The 17,763-nt window shown below is 41.4% G+C and overlaps 1 protein-coding gene across 1 annotated transcript in view; it reads left to right on the plus strand.

The window, feature by feature from the left end:
- The window catches only part of FRAS1 (Fraser extracellular matrix complex subunit 1), a 534,366-nt gene that overhangs the window by 292,077 nt on the left and 224,526 nt on the right, over nt 1–17,763 (plus strand). Inside the window, 1 exon segment of the mRNA XM_059887796.1 lies at nt 16,715–16,855. Within this exon segment, the coding sequence (XP_059743779.1) occupies nt 16,715–16,855 (141 nt within the window).

Consider the following 17,763-nt stretch of genomic DNA (forward strand, 5'->3'; position numbering starts at 1 on the left):
TGATAGTCACACTGTATATGATTATCAGGAAGATTAGACAGTATAACCACAGCTCTACATGCAAGAGTTTTATAAATAGTGGTCCTTGCATAAATCGTTCTCATCATTGTTTTAATATTATTGTTAGAAGGAAGAAAAACTAAAGGATTTAAATCATAGCCTTAAACAGCAATTTAAGGAAGGAGTAATTCCAAAGACTAAAATGACTGAAGAGAAAGTGAGTTCATGGTGATTTTGAGTCAGTTTGTACAACTTTCAGCTGTAACCCAGTAAAGTATTGCTTTCCTTCTATTATTCAATAGTTAAATATGAAAGACAATTAATTGGTGTGCTTTTCAACTTCCTACTTAATTGTGTTAGTCACTCAGTTGTGTCTGACTCTTTGTGACCCCATGGATTGTAGCCTGCCAGGCTCCTCTGTCCGTGGGATTCTCCAGGCAAGAATACTGGAGTGGGTTGCCATGCCTTTCTCCAGGGGATTTTCCCGACCCAGAGATCAAACCCAGGTATCCCGCATTGCAGGCAGATTCTTTACTGTTTGAGCCACAAGGGAGGCCCTTTACTTAATGCTTTAAAAAATAAATTTTACTTGAAAAAAAAAAAGAAAGCATCCTTGACAAGGGGAATGTTCTTGGAATCCCTTTATACAGACACCTTTTACAAAGGAATCTAATCCCTCTGGAATGGTTTAATTGCGGTCCCATGTGAAAGGGCTGGATTGACCTCTAGAGGCCTGGGTAGCCTTGTGACTTTATGCTAATTCACACAGTACTATGAGGGAGGTATCACACATAGAGCTCTCTACTCACATTTATTATGAAATCCTGAGCCCTCTCTGCTCAAGGTAGATTGTTGTGCTTAATATAGTAGTGAGGGGGATGTGGGAGAAAGAGGTTAATTGAGTTGCCCAAGATTCCATTGGAAGACTGAGCGCTGCCACCAATTGTTTCCAAGCTCACTTGAGTTTAAGTGTGTTGATTGATGTGTTTCCTGTCACTCATCCGGTATCTCTGGCAACATTTCCGCCTTCCCACAATCTGTTCCTTTTTCGATTCTGCCGAAGCCTTGTGTCTGAACTCAGGCCTGGGGGAGCCCTGTGGGATCGCTTTAGGTGCTCCTTCTCACACACCCACGAAACTCCTTCTCCTCTATAAGGAACATTTTAAAAGGTTGGAGTTCTTGAGTGTGTGCCACTGAGAGTTGATTTTACAGACGTTTTCATCTCAAGTGCTTTGCTGTAAAGAAGCAAAAAACAACTGCTTTCTGGAGCTCTCCCTCTGCTTTTCTTTGAGACTGCAGCATAGAGTGATTAGACTATTACCACAGTTAATGAAAGCAAGAGGCAGATGCATTAGAGGGAGAAGCAATTTACTTAGAGCCCGAATATTGTCAGGAGTTGTTATAAAAGTTTCTGCTCTGAGCTACCTGACAAACCCAGGAATTATCTATTGGAGGATGAGGCAGATTTATTCAGGATATTTGACTAAGATCCAAGTCTGTGATAGAAGGATGTAAAATGTATAATTAACAAGGAGTGACCAAAGAGAAAATTGTTTTTTATTAGCTGGAGGACAGTCTGTTTTTTACATTGGAAAAGACCCTGATTCTGGGAAAGATGGAAGGCAGGAGGAGAAGGGGACAATGGAGGATGAGTTGGTGATCGACAGGGAAGCCTGGTGTGCTGCAGTCCATGGGGTTGCAAAGAGTCAGACATGACTAAGCAACTGAACTGAACTGAACTGAGTCTGTTTTTATTCATTCATTCTACAAATGTTTTTTGAGTGTCCCCTGGGTGCCAGGTATTGTCAAGCACTTGGGATGCTCTCATCAATGAGTCTGATGAAATTCCTGCTCTCATGGAATGTATTTTGAGAGAAACAGAAAATAAAATATAAATAGCAGCAGCAACAGTGAAGCCCACAGTATACCCTTGGTTGGTACTATGAAACCCACAGCAAGGTATGGGGAAGACAGAGCGGGTGCTCTGAGATAGACTTCAAAACAGACGCACTTTGGTAAGATGAGGATGGACACATGAATATATTTGTCCTGCATTTTTGGCTCACAGAAACGAACTTGGGTACTTAACCAGATAGACCTTTGACTTTACACTTCTTTCACACACAGCCTCCATGTTTTCAGCGTGGCTGGAATTTCTGGTTCAAAATAAAATCTGTTACCAATTTTTTGAAGATAGGTTGGAGGCATTTTTTAGTAGTCCATCAAAATTTTACATGTCTGTTAAATATTAAGGACTTCCCTCGTGGCACTAGTGGTAAAGAATCTGCCTGCCAATGCAGGAGACATGAGATGCAGAGTCCATCCCTGAGTCCCTCCTGAAGATACCCTGGAGAGGGATATGGCAACTCACTCTAGTATTCTTGCCTGGAAAATCCCATGGACAGAGGAGCCTGGTGGGCTACAGTCCATGGGGTTGCACAGAGTCAGACGTGACTGAGTGACTGAGCACAGTTAAATATTAATTGAGTGTTAGGTTTAGAAAGGGTTTTAGTGATTTTATCCACAGTTCATCTCTCCTGTTTAACTGATTGTTCCCTAGCATTGACAGATACTGACTTCCCTGGTGGCTCAAACGGTAAAGCGTCTGCCTACAATGCAGGATTTCTAAAACAAGCAAAAACCCCAAGAAATACCTATCAGCTCCTTTGCACAAATAAAACAACTTCATAAAACCCCAACCTTCTAAAACAAAATCAAAAGCCCATCCCTTACTTTCTCGTTCATCTTTCTCACTAACTTTCCATACCTCTGGGAGCTCTTACGAGTCTAGATGAGTTCTCAAGAGTAGAGCTGGGTAGGGACCATTCTGTTCCCCAACTCCAGGGGCACCATTCTCACAGTAATTTATGTGATTGGTGCCTCCTGAAGTCCTTTAGTGTCTGTGAAGGCTGTGTGGCTGAACATGGCAGCTCAGGGTGGATGGATGGATGGAAGGAAGGACCTGAGGCTTTTGTTACTAGGAGGCCTTGGCTCTCTCCTATAGGTGTTCCTAAGGTCAGGTCAGATTGCTCAGCTCAGTTTCAGATTCTCCTTCATTCTTGTTGAGGGCTTATTTATTTTTCTTTAAGGGATTCAACTATTTTGAAGATTCAGCTTTTAGTTGAGGTCTTTGTAGAGTAGAACTTCTCATAGGAATCTCTTGGCAATCTTGTTAAAATGTGGACTCAGATTCAGTAGGTCTGGGGTGGGGTCTGAGCTTGCATGTTTATAACATGTTCCAGGGGAGGCTGATGCTCCTGGTCCATAGACCATAGTTTGAATAAGCCAAGCCTCTGATTAAAAAGTTGTGTGAACTCAGTCATGTCCAACTCTTTGCAACACCATGGACTATATAGCCTGCCAGGCTCCTGTGTCCATGGAATTCTTTAGGCAAGAATACTGGAGTGGGCTGTCCTTCCCTTCTCCAGGGGACCTTTCCAACCCAGAGATTGATCCCAAGTGTCCTGCATTGCAGGCAGATTCTTTATCATCCAACTAATTAAAGAAGAATATCACTTTATCATATCACTGTTGTACTTCTTTCTAATGACAGCAGTATTTTAAAATCCCAATTTTTATTTATTTTCATTGCATACATTTTGCATATTACTGAAACTTTTAAAAAAGTATAGACCAAAAATGTTAAAAATATCTCAGTTACCAAGATTTAGCAAATGAAGATTTGGGATTAAAAAAATCTGAAAAATTTGAAAGCCACCATCAAATTACGTTAAAGGAGAAGATTTATTGTCAAAATCAGTCCAAGAAGACATGGAAAGTATGAATACATCAAAAGTCATACATAAAACTGAAAAGGTTAACAAAGAACTTCCTCTAAAAGAGTGCTAGAGTTAATTTAATGTGTGAGTTATTAAAACCATCAAAAAATAATGTAAAAAAATCTTATATAAAATACTAGAGCATAGAAAAAGATAGGATATTTTAGAGTACACTATTTTTTCTTCCAGCATAGCAGTAATGTAATGTTACAACAAAACACAGAGAAAAACTACAAATTTTAGATAAAATATTAAAAATATATCAAATTGAATTCAGAGCTATATATAAAATTGAATTGAGGTTATTTTAAGAATTTATAGATTAGCTTATATTGAGATATCTATTAGGTAATTTATCATATCAAAACATCAAAGGAGAAAAAAATATGATCACTTTTATTTGCTCAAAATCTGTCTACCTAGGTTCATGATCTATTCTTCACATAAGGGAAAACCTTAATTAGGAGTAATTAGGAGGACTATATTAAAAAATACAGAATTAAGAAATAAAAATGTTTCAGTTCAGTTCAGTCACTCAGTTGTGTCCGACTCTTTGCAACCCCATGAATTGCAGCACGCCAGGCCTCCCAGTCCGTCACCAACTCCCTGAGTTCACTCAAACTCATGTGCTTCGAGCCGGTGATGCCATCCAGCCATCTCATCCTCTGTCGTCCCCTTTTCCTCCTGCCCCCAATCTCTCCCAGCATCAGGGTGTTTTCCAATGAGTCAACTCTTCGCATGAGGTGGCCAAAGTACTGGAGTTTCAACTTTAGCATCATTCCTTCCAAAGAAATCACAGGGCTGATCTCCTTCAGAATGGACTGGTTGGATCTCCTTGCAGTCGAAGGGACTCTCAAGAGTCTTCTCCAACACCACACTTCAAAAGCATCAATTCTTCAGCAATCAGCTTTCTTCACAGTTCAACTCTCACATCCATACATGACCACTGGAAAAACCATAGCCTTGACTAGACAGACCTTTGCTGGCAAAGTAATGTCTCTGCTTTTGAATATGCTATCTAGGTTGGTCATAACTTTCCTTCCGAGGAGTAAGCATCTTTTAATTTCATGGCTGCAATCACCATCTGCAGTGATTTCAGAGCCCCCAAAAATAAAGTCTGACACTGTTTCCACTGTTTCCCCATCTATTTGCCATGAAGTGATGGGACCAGATGCCATGATCTTCGTTTTCTGAATGTTGAGCTTTAAGCCAACTTTTTCACTCTCCTCTTTCACTTTCATCAAGAGGTTCTTTAGTTCCTCTTCACTTTTGCCATAAGGGTGGTGTCATCTGCATATCTGAGGTTATTGATGTTTCTCCCAGCCCTCTTGATTCCAGCTTGTGCTTCATCCAGTCCAGCATTTCTCATGATGTACTCTGCATAAAAGTTAAATAAACAGGGTGACAATATACAGCCTTGATGTACTCCTTTTCCTATTTGAAACCAGTCTGTTGTTCCATGTCCAGTTCTAACTGTTGCTTCCTGACCTGCATACAGGTTTCTCAAGAGGCAGGTCCGGTGGTCTGGTATTCCCATCTCTTTCAGAATTTTCCACAGTTTATTGTGATCCACACAGTCAAAGGCTTTGGCATAGTCAATAAAGTAGAAATGGATGTTTTTCTGGATCTCTCTTGCTTTTTCCATGATCCAGTGGATGTTGGCAATTTGGTCTCTGGTTCCTCTGCCTTTTCTAAAACCAGCTTGAACATCTGGAAGTTCACAGTTCATGTATTGCTGAAGCCTGGCTTGGAGAATGTTGAGCATTACTTTACTAGTGTGTGTACTGCTGCTGCAAAATCGCTTCAGTCGTGTCCAACTCTGGGGGACCCCATAGATGGCAGCCCACCAGTCTCCCCCTTCCCTGGGATTGTCCAGGCAAGAACACTGGAGCGGGTTGCCATTTCCTTCTCCAATGCGTGAAAGTGAAAAGTGAAAGTGAAGTTGCTCAGTTGTGTCCGACTCTTAGCGACCCCATGGATGGCAGCCTACCAGGCTCCTCCGTCCATGGGATTTTCCAGGCAAGAGTACTGGAGTGGGGTGCCATTGTATGTGAGATGAGTGCAATTGTGTGGTAGTTTGAGCATTCTTTGGCATTGCCTTTCTCTGGGATTGGAATGAAAACTGACCTTTTCCAGTCCTGTGACCACTGCTGAGTTTTCCAAATTTGCTGGCATATTGAGTGCAGCACTTTCACAGCATCATCTTTCAGGATTTGAAAGAGCTCAACTGGAATTCCATCACCTCCACTAGTTTGTTTGTAGTGATGCTTCCTAAGGCCCACTTGACTTCACATGCCAGGATGTCTGGCTCTAGGTCAGTGATCACACCATCAGGATTATCTTGGTCATGAAGCTCTTTTTTGTACAGTTCTTCTGTGTATTCTTGCCACCTTTTCTTAATATCTTCTTCTTCTGTTAGATCCATACCATTTCTGTCCTTTATGGAGCCCATCTCTGCATGAAATGTTCCCTTGGTATCTATAATTTTCTTGAGATATAAAAATATTTAGCATATAAAGAATGAAATGTTTAGGATGTCCATATATTACCTGAGATATTCTAAAATATTTTTCATTGTTTATCTGAAGTTCAAGTTTAACTAGATGTCCTTTATTTTATCTATGATTTCTACCTGTAACCCTTCTATTCTCAGATAACCTCTTTTAATCTTTTGACATAGATTCCTACAGTTATTTACATACACACATACATGTATGACTTTATAGTTTATGAAATTCCTTACAACCAAGAATTTGATTGGAAATCCTGTGAATGTATATTTACTCCCATTTTATAGATGAAGAAACTGAGACTTAGAAGGAACCAACTGAAGAATAATTTAGCATTGGGAAGACCCTGGGCTCTAGTGGAGGACATGGTTACCTAAGGAATATTTACTTCTTTCCAAGCCTAGATCCCTTGTCCTTCTTTTCATCCTGGAGCTTTACAATTTAATTTCAGGCCAGGCCACCTCTCTTAATGATCCCATCCAATCACAAAGTCAGCAACTTGGTTGTGGTGGAGCAATGGGGTATGAACTTGGTTGGGATAATTAACTCAGCCACGTAATTGGCCCAATTCTGTGGCAAACTGGGCTTCCCTTGTGGCTCAGCTGGTAAAGAATCTGCCTGCACTGAAGGAGACCTGGGTTGGGGAGATCCCCTGGAGAAGGGAAAGGCTACCCACTCCAGTATTCTGGCCTGGAGAATTCCATGGACTGTATAGTTCATAGAGTCGCAAAGAGTCAGACACAACTGAGTGACTTTCACTTTCTGTGGCAAATTAAGCATGGATTTTTAAAAAAAATTTATATGCAGTTTAGTGAGAGGGCTTAAGATAATATAATTTTGAGGAAATTACTAGTTCTATTTTAACAATGAACTCCATAGTGCAATAACAAGTTTTACCTATATATCTTCTCATGTATAATGTCTGTAGAAACACTGTTCTTCAAAAAAGAATACAGACATAACAAACATCCCAGTGCCCCCTCCCATCCCCCATCATTCATTAGAAGTAGAATTATCATAGAGCTTTGGTCAGGGAGACATCTGGGAAATTTTAGTAACTAAACTTTTCCAAGCCTCCTTTGTCAGTCTTGGAGACAGCATTGCCTCCTTAGGCAGAACTTACACCTGAGTGGGGCAAAACTGCACAAAATCAATACAGATTCAGGATCAATTTTTTTCCAGTTTTATTGAAATGTGGTGACATATAACATTGTATTCAATTAAGGTGTACAACATCATAATTTAATATATATTTATGTTGCCAAGTGATCACCACAGTAAGTTTAGTTTGACATCCTTCACCTCACAGAGTTGTAATTTTTTTCCTGTGATGAAAACTATAATTTACTATCTTAGTAACTTTCAAATATACATATAGTATTGTTAACTATAGGGCTTCCCAGGTGGTTCAGTGGTAAAGAATCTGCCTGCCCATGCGGGAGCCGAAGGAGATGTGGTTTCGATCCCTGGGTCGGGAAGATCCCCTGGAGGAGGAAATGGCAACCCACTCCAGTATTTTTGCTCAGTTCATCAAAGAGTCAGACACGAGTGAGCACGAACAGGCAGAGCAATTGTTAACTCTAGCGCCGAACTGTTCATTGGATTCCCCAGAACTTGTTTATCTTATAACTGAAGTTTGTACCTTTTGACCACCTTCACTTGTTCCCCCTCCTCACACCCCTCCCCACCCCCTAGGATGCACAGTCTGTTGTCTGAACCATATCCTTCAGTCCAGATCTAGTCCTCCGTTGTCTCTCAAACTTCGGTGACTGTCCAAGCTACTCTCTGTGTTCTCAGTGGCATCCAGCAGTGGAGAGTGTGCCCCGCCCTGTCTCTGTCCTAATGCAAAGGACCTTAGTCAGCATCTGAATGCTGGGAGATTGGAGCCAAGCCCTCTTTCAGCAACTTCTAAAATGTCCAAGTGGATCTCTTTCAGAGACTGTCTCGGAGGTGATTGTTTCTGGGCAGGGGGAGCGGAGCGGGGTAGAGTCACTGGTTAACAACTATCCCTCTGTTTGCTACAGTTCCACAGAGCCCACGAACTCGAGCCCTGCTGATCATCAGAGTCAGGCCACCAGTGCCCATGTTCTCTGGGCCGTAGTCAAAAAACCAGGGCCCTAGACCTGCACACAGGTTCTTTCCAGGGAGACACGAGTGACCTGGAGCTGGGCGGAGGGTGAACATGAACACGCTGTCCTCCCGCCTCCCAGGTCTCTGGAGAGGATGGCGGGCAGTCAGCCTTTATATGGGGATTAACGTAGAAGCCTGACCCTCAGGCTGCAGCCTGACATGTATAGACATGTGTCTCTTTCCGGAAAAGACTAGGAGATGGACATTTCTGATGGGTGCCTTCACACGGAGCCCTGGGGGAACAAGTACCATGACTCCTAGCGAGCCTGTTAAGAACTGTCTATTTGGATGCTCTGATCTCACAGGTCTTCTGGATTCAAGCCCCGTTGGCTTTTGGAGCTAGAGGTTGGAGGACCATTTCTCAGGTGGAGGTCTTAAAGTTGGGTAGTAGATGTTAGGTTCAAGCCCTTCAATCCTCAGGGAGAAGCTGGGTGTCTGTGAGTTCCCCCTTGTTTATTGTATCAATATGCTGCTGTCCCAGGGGTAGGATTTATGGCAGGAGTGTGTCTCGGCATACCTACCTTTTTTTTTTTTTTTTTTTTTCGAGGCGCTCAGCTAGTTTCCAGACTTCTTTCAGAGGGAATTGGCCCATGTGTAACTGTAGATTAGCATGACCGCCAAAAGGAGTGAATTCAGGAGCCTCCTACAGAGTGCCAATTTCTTTTTTAAATGAGAAATTCACTGATTATTTTGGTTAATTAAATAACTTGCTTTAGATGAATGAGAAGGAGTAAAGCATATTGTGGTATTTTATCTATTTAGTTGTTCCTAAGATTCACCAAAAGCCTTAAGGCACAGAGCTTTAATTAAAGAAATAAATGCACAGGAGTCAGCCTGTTCTGCTTAAGAGTGTGTTGCTGTTTATGAAGCTGGGATTCCCTTGAATTAATTGAATAAAATACGTGGCATTTATATTAAGCAACACTTTAATGTAGTCCCTAGAGTGCTGACATAAGCTGTACAAATGCGTGCCTTTTGGAGATGTTCGGTCTTCTTCTCTTTCTCCTTCTTGCTTTTATAGCAGGGATGTGCTAGGTTTTGGGGATAGAAAGATGAAAAAAATATAGACCATGCCTAAAGGAAAGAGTGATCAACTAGGGGAGACTGACACAGAACAAGTAACTAAAAAAACGGGATGCATGTTGTAGTGGCAATCGGCAAAAGATACATAAAGAACACAACATAAGAGACTGGCTCCTGAGGGGAGAGGAGATGATGAAAATTTTGCAGAGGGAAAACTCCATCATTAGGCTATTGAGGATTAATGGGAATTTATTAGGGAAGAAGGTAAGAAAGGACATTCTTTGCCCGGGAAACAGCAAGTGTAAAGGCATGGTGTGTTTGGAGAAGGACTGTGCATTTGGTTTTCCTGCAGGGTGAAGTCCGAATGGTGGATTGTAGGGATTGATACTGGAGACGTGGGGTTGGGTCATGTCATGAAGGGCTGTGTGTGCAGTGTTTAAGAGTTGACACTGTTGGTTTTTGAGAACCATGAAAAGATTTTAAGTAGGGAAATAGTTTGGTCAATGTCATTTTATAGGGACCTCCCTGGTAGTAGTATGGCAGATAAATGGGGAGACACTAAGTGGGGCTAGTTAGGAAGCTGCCACACCGATCCATATCAGGAGTGACACTGAAGGTCTACATTAAGGGTCGCAGGGATGATTAAACTGGGATAGATTTGATGCAGATTTAAGACATAGAAATCAACGTATCGCATCTGCATTATAGAGAGGAAAAGTAGAAGTCCAGCTTTCTCATCGTGAGTATCTTTGTGAATGGTGGGGTAAAGGCAAGCCAGGAAATATAGGAAGTCCCCTACAAATGAACCATCAAAATTCAAGTTGCAACCTGCCAAAGATGTGAACATGTTTTTTCAAGTCCAGTCACATAAGTTAGTTCATGATGAAGTTAGTTAGTTAGTCCGATGAAGGGGGGCTACTGTACGAAAAAGACCAGGTAGGGGGTTAGGATGTGGGCGGGTCATGAGTACAGTTTGGATGGAATGAATGTGATGTGATCATTTACATTAAGTCATTAAGTAGGTAAGGGTTCAGAGAAGGCAATGGCAACCCACTCCAGTACTCTTGCCTGGAAAATCCCATGGACAGAGGAGCCTGGTAGGCTGCAGTCCATAGGGTTGATAAGAGTCAGACACGACTGAGCAACTTCACTGTCACTTTTCACTTTTCACTTTCATGCATTGGAGAAGGAAATGGCAACCCACTCCAGTGTTCTTGCCTGGAGAATCCCTGGGATGGGGGAGCCTGGTGGGCTGCCGTCTCTGGGATCGCACAGAGTCTGACACAACTGAAGTGACTTAGCAGCAGCAGCAGCAGCAGGTAAGGGTTAAGCTTGGATACTTAATGGATAATGGATAATGAAGAATATGTGGTAGCAATGGAACACCAAGTAGAGACATTCCCTAGACAGTTAGATTTATGTGATTAGAGTTCAGGGTTAAAGTCAGAGCTGTGCACATAAATTTGGGACTCACCAGCCTGAGGCCGAAAAGAAAAGATCAAAGAGAAGGGAGACCTAGCAGTGTGCTGCCAGCATTTCCATCCATCTACCCCACCCACTCATCTTCCTAGTTGCCCTTCCATTCAGTCAGCAGAAACTTATTTCCTGAGAACTTGTGACAAGCCAGGGACAGGGATTATGACAGGTATTGTGTGAATCACAGAGATGGATAAGATGTACATTTTACTCTTAAAGGATTCCCAGGGGGTTGGGGAGGTAGGGTAAATCACGTTTTACCATCTGATCCAGCAATTCCACTTCTGGGTGTATGCCCAAAATAATTGAAAGTGGGATCTCAAAGAGGTATTTGGATACCCCTTTTCATAACAGCATAATTCACACTAGCTTAAGAGTGGGAGCAATTCAGTGTGCATGGATGAATGAATGGATTACCGAAATGTGGTAAATATGCATACATACAATGAAATATTATTCAGCCTGAAAAAGGAAGAAAATTCTGACACACGTTCCCATGTTGATGAACCTTAACGACATTATGCTAAGTGAAGTAAACCATTCATGAAAATGAAGTAAATAAATAGCAATATGCCTTTTGTTCTTTAAAAAGAAAACAGAAAGAAAGAAGGAAAAGAAGAATGAGGAAGAGGGGAAGAGTAATTTTATTTGACTTCCCTCATTTCAACTTTCATCCCTCATCACAGTGTTCCTTCTGCATATCCTTGAGGATTTTGATATTTACATCATAATTCAAGAGACATCCACGTCAAAAATTGTTTTGACATGAAAAGCCAGGAAATTTTATATGATATGAAAACATTTTATGCTGCCCACTTCATATATTATTTAAAAGGAAAAAAGAAATAGTAGTGTCCTTTGTCTGAAATTTGAACAGAATATAGAATGAATAAAAAATTGGTATGTTTTCATTGTTTTAGGTAAAACTTTTATTGGCGTCAAGTTGACTGGAATTTACAACCATCTGAGGACACTTTTGATGCCAAAACTTTTAGTGCTTAAGCAGCTCCGTTATGCTTTTTCAGAAATATACTCAGCCATCAACTGGAAAACCACTCTCTAAAAAATGTAGTGGGGAAATTACTCACAGAACTTACTCTCAAATCTCTTCCATATATGCCCTGTAATGGAGTTAGTCTTCCTTGAAGGATCTTAGACTTCAAACTGGAACTTCTGCTACGGAATCATCTTCCATTAAATGATAGACCCTCGTAAAAGTCACTGAAAGAGTGTAGACATTTCCAAAAGCAGCACAGAATTGAAGTTTCATGAGCTTGTTTTAAAGACACAGATGCCTATAGTTACAGAAAAATAGTATTACAGAGGACCAAAGACTTGGAAAGGATGGTCATCCAGCGTATCATTTTCCCTCAGTGGCACAGGATGACTCGCTAGGTCATTATCTGTTTGGTTCTTAAACATTTCCAGTGAAGGCAGTTCTGAAGTCTGCCGTGGGGATGTCCAGTGAGGCTTATTTCCAACATCAAGTGGGAGCCAAAGGATTTTCTCCTGAAATTCTTAGCCCATCAACTAATTTGTCTTCATTGCTGTTTTTGTTGTTGTTGTTCAGTCACTAAGTTGTGTCTGACTCTTCGTGACCCCATGGATTGAAGCACACCAGGCTTCCCTGTCCTTCACTATCTCCCAAAGTTTACTCAAACTCACGTCGGTTGAGTAGGTGATACCATCCAACCATCTCATGCTTTGTCGTCCCCTTCTCCTGCTGCCCTCAATCTTTCCCAGCATCAGGGTCATTTCTAATGAGTCAGTTCTTCACATCAGGTGGCCAAAGTATTGGAGCTTCAGCTTCAGCATCAGTCCTTCCAATAAATATTCAGGACTGATTTCCTTTAGGATGGACTGATTGGATCTCCTTGCAGTCCAAGGGACTCTCAGGAGTCTTCTTCTGCACCACAGTTCAAAAGTATCAATTGTTTGGTGCTCAGCCTTCTTTATGGTTACTTTCTTGTTCTACATAATTCAGTAACAATCTTTATTCACATCGAGCCAGTTTATCTCATTGATTTTGTGACCAAATGAAATAAGTTGTCTGCTCATAATGCGTTAATTCATCTCCTCCCAGTTTTCAATTCAACAATGATATGCTTTGATTTCCTATTTATTAAGGAGGAAGAACAGAAGGAGCTGGGGATATTTGCAATCTTGTAAGGTCTGATATGAACATAATGGTATTATCATAGACAAATTTAGGTATGTAGAAGTTTGTTGCTTCCCCAATTATCCTAGAGGGCTTTGTGTTGACAACACAAGTTAGTTGTTTTTGAAATACTGCCACCTGACTTTCTATCACATGTCATTTCTTTCTTTTTTTTTTATTTTTAAAACATTAATCTGGATTTTATTACTAAGAAGTTTCAATATAAGTTATATAATTAACATTTTGCCAGTTTTCAACAGAGCTCAGCAGTCTTCAAAGCTAAATTTAACTCTTTATCCTCACAGTAATAACCTTAAACCATTCTAAATATGGTCTACATTACTACATCCCTTTAATTACTAATTCTTTAATTATTAAACAAACTCTTACTTCAGACGTCAATAATTTAAAAACTTATTAAATACAGTATACATCGGTTTTTAAGTCACTTGATGTAACAACTCATCACTACCAATTTACTCGAGTAAAATAGTGAAATTATTTTGAAGGTAGTTGAAAAGTGTTTTGAAACTCATACAATTTACCCAAGAACTATGTCAATAAGTATTACACGCTGTTAATAAATATTTAGTATTTAAAAAATTGTTAGCAGTTACATTTTAAAAACGGGAATATTTTCTAACTTCTCATAAGAATCAACGTAACAGATTAACAACCTACGTTTTATGAACAGCTGGAGTGAGACATACAGCCAATAAATAGCTAGTCACATACCCCTTGTGTCTGTAGGGACAGAGGTGTGATACGTCGTTTTTCCCATTCATTAGGGCGTGGTTCAGGTGTGGATTCCATAAAATTGCGCTTGAGTTCACTAATGCTAGCCTGGTGTTTCAGTATTTCCTCCTGGGCCTTATCCAGGTCCTTTCCTTCAATGAGCGGCATATGCGGGACTTTAGCTGGGCTTCTCAGGTCCCTTCTGCCATCACCATCTTGTACCACGGAGATCCAACCAGTCCATTCTAAAGGAGATTAGTCCTGGGTGTTCTTTGGAAGGAATGATGCTAAAGCTGAAACTCCAGTACTTTGGCCACCTCATGCAAAAAGTTGACTCATTGGAAAAGACTCTGATGCTGGGAGGGATTGGGGGCAGGAGGAGAAGGGGACGACAGAGGATGAGATGGCTGGATGGCATTGCCGACTCAGTGGATGTTTGTGCTAAACATGTCTTAAATAATGAGCTGATATGTACCTCTCTTTTATAGCCATATTTGCTTACTTGTTCTCTTTTGTTTTTTAAAGAGGAAATATTTTGTCAGTAATTCTGAAAATACTTGGGAAAAATTACTGTGACTTGTGCTATTAGAGTAGTTAACAAGGCAATCTAAAAAAAAAAAAAGGAAATAATTTTAAAACCTGGAGCTCTGGCTCTGTTTTTCATAGAGCAATAAATACTGTTGAATAGATATAAAGCTCTGCAGTGCAGCTAGGGATAATAATCAAAATATTTATCAACCAATAAGTAAGGTATGGGCTTCCCTGGAGGCTCAGACAGTAAAGAATCCACTTGCAATGTAGGAGACCTGGGTTCGATCCCTGGGTTGGGAAGATCCCCTGGAAGAGGGCATGGTAACCCACTCCAGTATTCTTTCCTGGAGAATCCCCATGGACATAGGAGTCTGGTGGGCTACAGAGTGTCTGGGCTCACGAAGAGTCAGACATTACTGAGCAAATATACACAGCACACACAAGGTAGGGTGTGGGGCTTCATAGGGGGCTCAGTCGTAAAAAAAAAAAAAAAAAAAAAACACCTGCCAATGCAGGAGATATAAGAGATGATGGTTCAATCCCTGGGTTGGGAAGATCCCCTGGAAGAAGGCATGGCAACCCACTCCAGTATTCTTGCCTGGAGAATCTCATGAACAGAGGAAGCTGATGGGCTACTGTCCATTGGGTTGCAAAGTTTGATAGGACTGAAGTGACTTAGCATGCATGCATGCAAAGTTGGGTGTACTGCCCAATCCAAATGGGTATGGCCTTAACTCAGGTACAGGTGTTAAACCTTTAGGTGCTCAGTTAGGGATGAGATACTAGGGTGGAACACCAGAAGGTTTAGGACAGCAGTCATCTACCAGCCATATATCATGAGTTTAATACTCCTACAAACTAGTTCTGCTGGACAAGAACATCCTACCTTGCAGCAGCCTGATCTGTACATCAAGGATTGAAATTTACATTTTTATTGGGGATTGGTGGAAATGGAGACCTCAGTTGTAGAAAATCCCATATGCTTCTTCCAAGCTGCTGATCTCTTGAGTCTTCAGGAGGTTTGATTGAGGGGGCAGAGGAGGCAAAGAGGAGACTGAGGGTCGTGTCCCTGCAGTCAGTGGATCTTGTCCCTGAAATGCCTGGGTCCTCCTACTCATTGTCTTACTTACCTCTGTTTCCCCAACACCTCGACCTACTTGTGGCTCAATAACAAAAGATGAATGAGTGATTGAGAGTGATTGACTGGCTGTTTCAAATTGTGGGCTTTATTATTATTCAGATATGATGAGGCCAGCATATCAGGAGATGATTGTCTTGGAAAAGAACCCTTACTCACAGTTCCCAAGAGGAAGGGCATGTCACATCATGCAGGGGCCACAGAGGGAAGCACCAGGGTGGGGCAGGAGGCAGAAGGAGTGAGGGCAAAAGGTGGGCAAAAGCTGATATTGTGGTTTCTGTGGGAAGAAATGAGTGAGGCATAGTAAATAATCCACATGGTGTCCACAACATTCTGTGCGGTATATATTGTTTATATTCTCATTTTTATACATGAGGAAGTAGGAGCCTTGAGAAATTGCATAACTTAGTCAAGGTCACAGAGAATTGTGCTATGATGCTCTTATTCTCTCTGTTATACTCCATTTTCCATTTGTTTTATTTCAGTTATTTGCTTGTGTGTCTGTTGATGCAGCTACTTTGAGCAGTTCGAAATGTTGGACAGTCCTTCTTACCTGTGTGTGTCCAGTCTCTGTCAGAGTGTGGGCTCCATAGAAACCTTTGTTTAATCAATCAGTAAGGCCTCCATCACCTTCCTCTTTAATTTGAGCAGCCTAATCAGCAGCCCAGTGATGGTACAGGAGGTGTCCTGGAAGGAGACCTTTTTTAAGGCTTTCTGTTCTTTATCTGACATCCTCTGAGACTGGGAACATGGGAATAAAGAAATGAATGATTCTGCAAATGGTTATTTCTGTTTTTTGTGTCACTTATCCCTTTCTTAATCTGGGTTCCCTGATGGCTCAGTTGGTAAAGAATCTGCTTACAATATAGACCAAGGTTCAATCCCTGAGTCAGGAAGATCCCTTGTAGAAGGGAATGGCAACCCACTCCAGTATTCTTGCCTGGAGAATTCCATGGACAGAGGAGCCTGGCAGGCTACAGTCCATGGGGTAGCACAGAGTTGGACACGACTGAATGACTAACACTTTAATCTGGGTTCCACAGATGCCTGCTTTGTAGGATACAGCCTGAAAGAAGTATGTGAGATGTCTGCTCTGTCCTTGGGAAAGTTAAGTGAATGTGTAGAACTTATACCCAATGGAATATTACAGGAAAGTGAATGGGGAAGGCAGAGCTACTGTCCTTGTCAGATGGCGGCTCTCCTGATTATCTCCTCTGCCTTTTCTCCCTTCCAGCTTGCCACCCATCCTGTTCTGCGTGTGCAGGGATGAGCCCACACAACTGCACAGCCTGTTGGCCTTCCCACATGCTGTTGGATGGGGAGTGCCTCTCCCAGTGCCCAGATGGGTACTTCAACCAGGAAGGCAGTTGTACAGGTGAGTGTGTAACCCATATGTTGTCTTCATACATCCTGGCTCTGAAATTAGCAACCGTGTCATACCAAGGCACTAGACTTGGGCTGTGAGTCCTTCTGAGTGAGGAAAACACGTGAAATTCTGTTCATCCAATAGGAAATATGGATGACGTGAAAAATGAGAATCAGCTTGACCCTCTGCATATAGTGAGGGGTGATGGGGGCCATCAAGGAGATGAACTGCTGCAGGCTCTCATGCATTTGTGCAAGAGCAGGACTTGGCCTCACCTCTGCAGTCCTCAGCCCCTCTTCCCCCGGCTGCAGCCTAATAGAGCAAAAAGGGAAAGGGTATTTATTTCCTTCCTTGACACATCAGCCCAATATGTTTTTAAGAGCACCTGTATATTTCAGTGACAGAGATTTTAAGAATTACAAGTTCAGATTAGTGAAGGGTTTTATTGGAATCGACAAAATACTAAAATTTAAGCACCTTATTGTAGCTCTGTGTTTTCTTGTCGCTAGAGAAAAAAAGAAAAGACAAACACATTCTATCATGATTATGGTTTTATTTCTAAAAATAGACTGCTGAGGCCGACTGATAGGGAAAAAGCCCATCATTATAAAATTGTTTGATTTTTGGTTCTGGCATTGGAAAACACGTAGTAAATGTGTAAAATATTTTTGAAATAAATTAAAACTTGTCAGATTCATCAAGCCTCAACTCCAAAGAGGAAATTTAATGTGAATACAAACTTAGATGATTGAAGATCAATATTATTTTCCTGGAATTTTCTTCCACAAGTAGCTTTTTAATCTCTGTAGGTCCCTGATGGGTTGTTTCACTTGAAACACTCAATTAAGCTCAGTGGGGAGAATTCTTGGTTTCCCTGTCCCTGGGGTTGTCCTTGAAAATTGTGGTCTTTCCTACTG

This window comes from Bos taurus, chromosome 6 (assembly GCF_002263795.3).
Source record: "Bos taurus isolate L1 Dominette 01449 registration number 42190680 breed Hereford chromosome 6, ARS-UCD2.0, whole genome shotgun sequence".
Lineage (NCBI taxonomy): Eukaryota > Metazoa > Chordata > Mammalia > Artiodactyla > Bovidae > Bos > Bos taurus.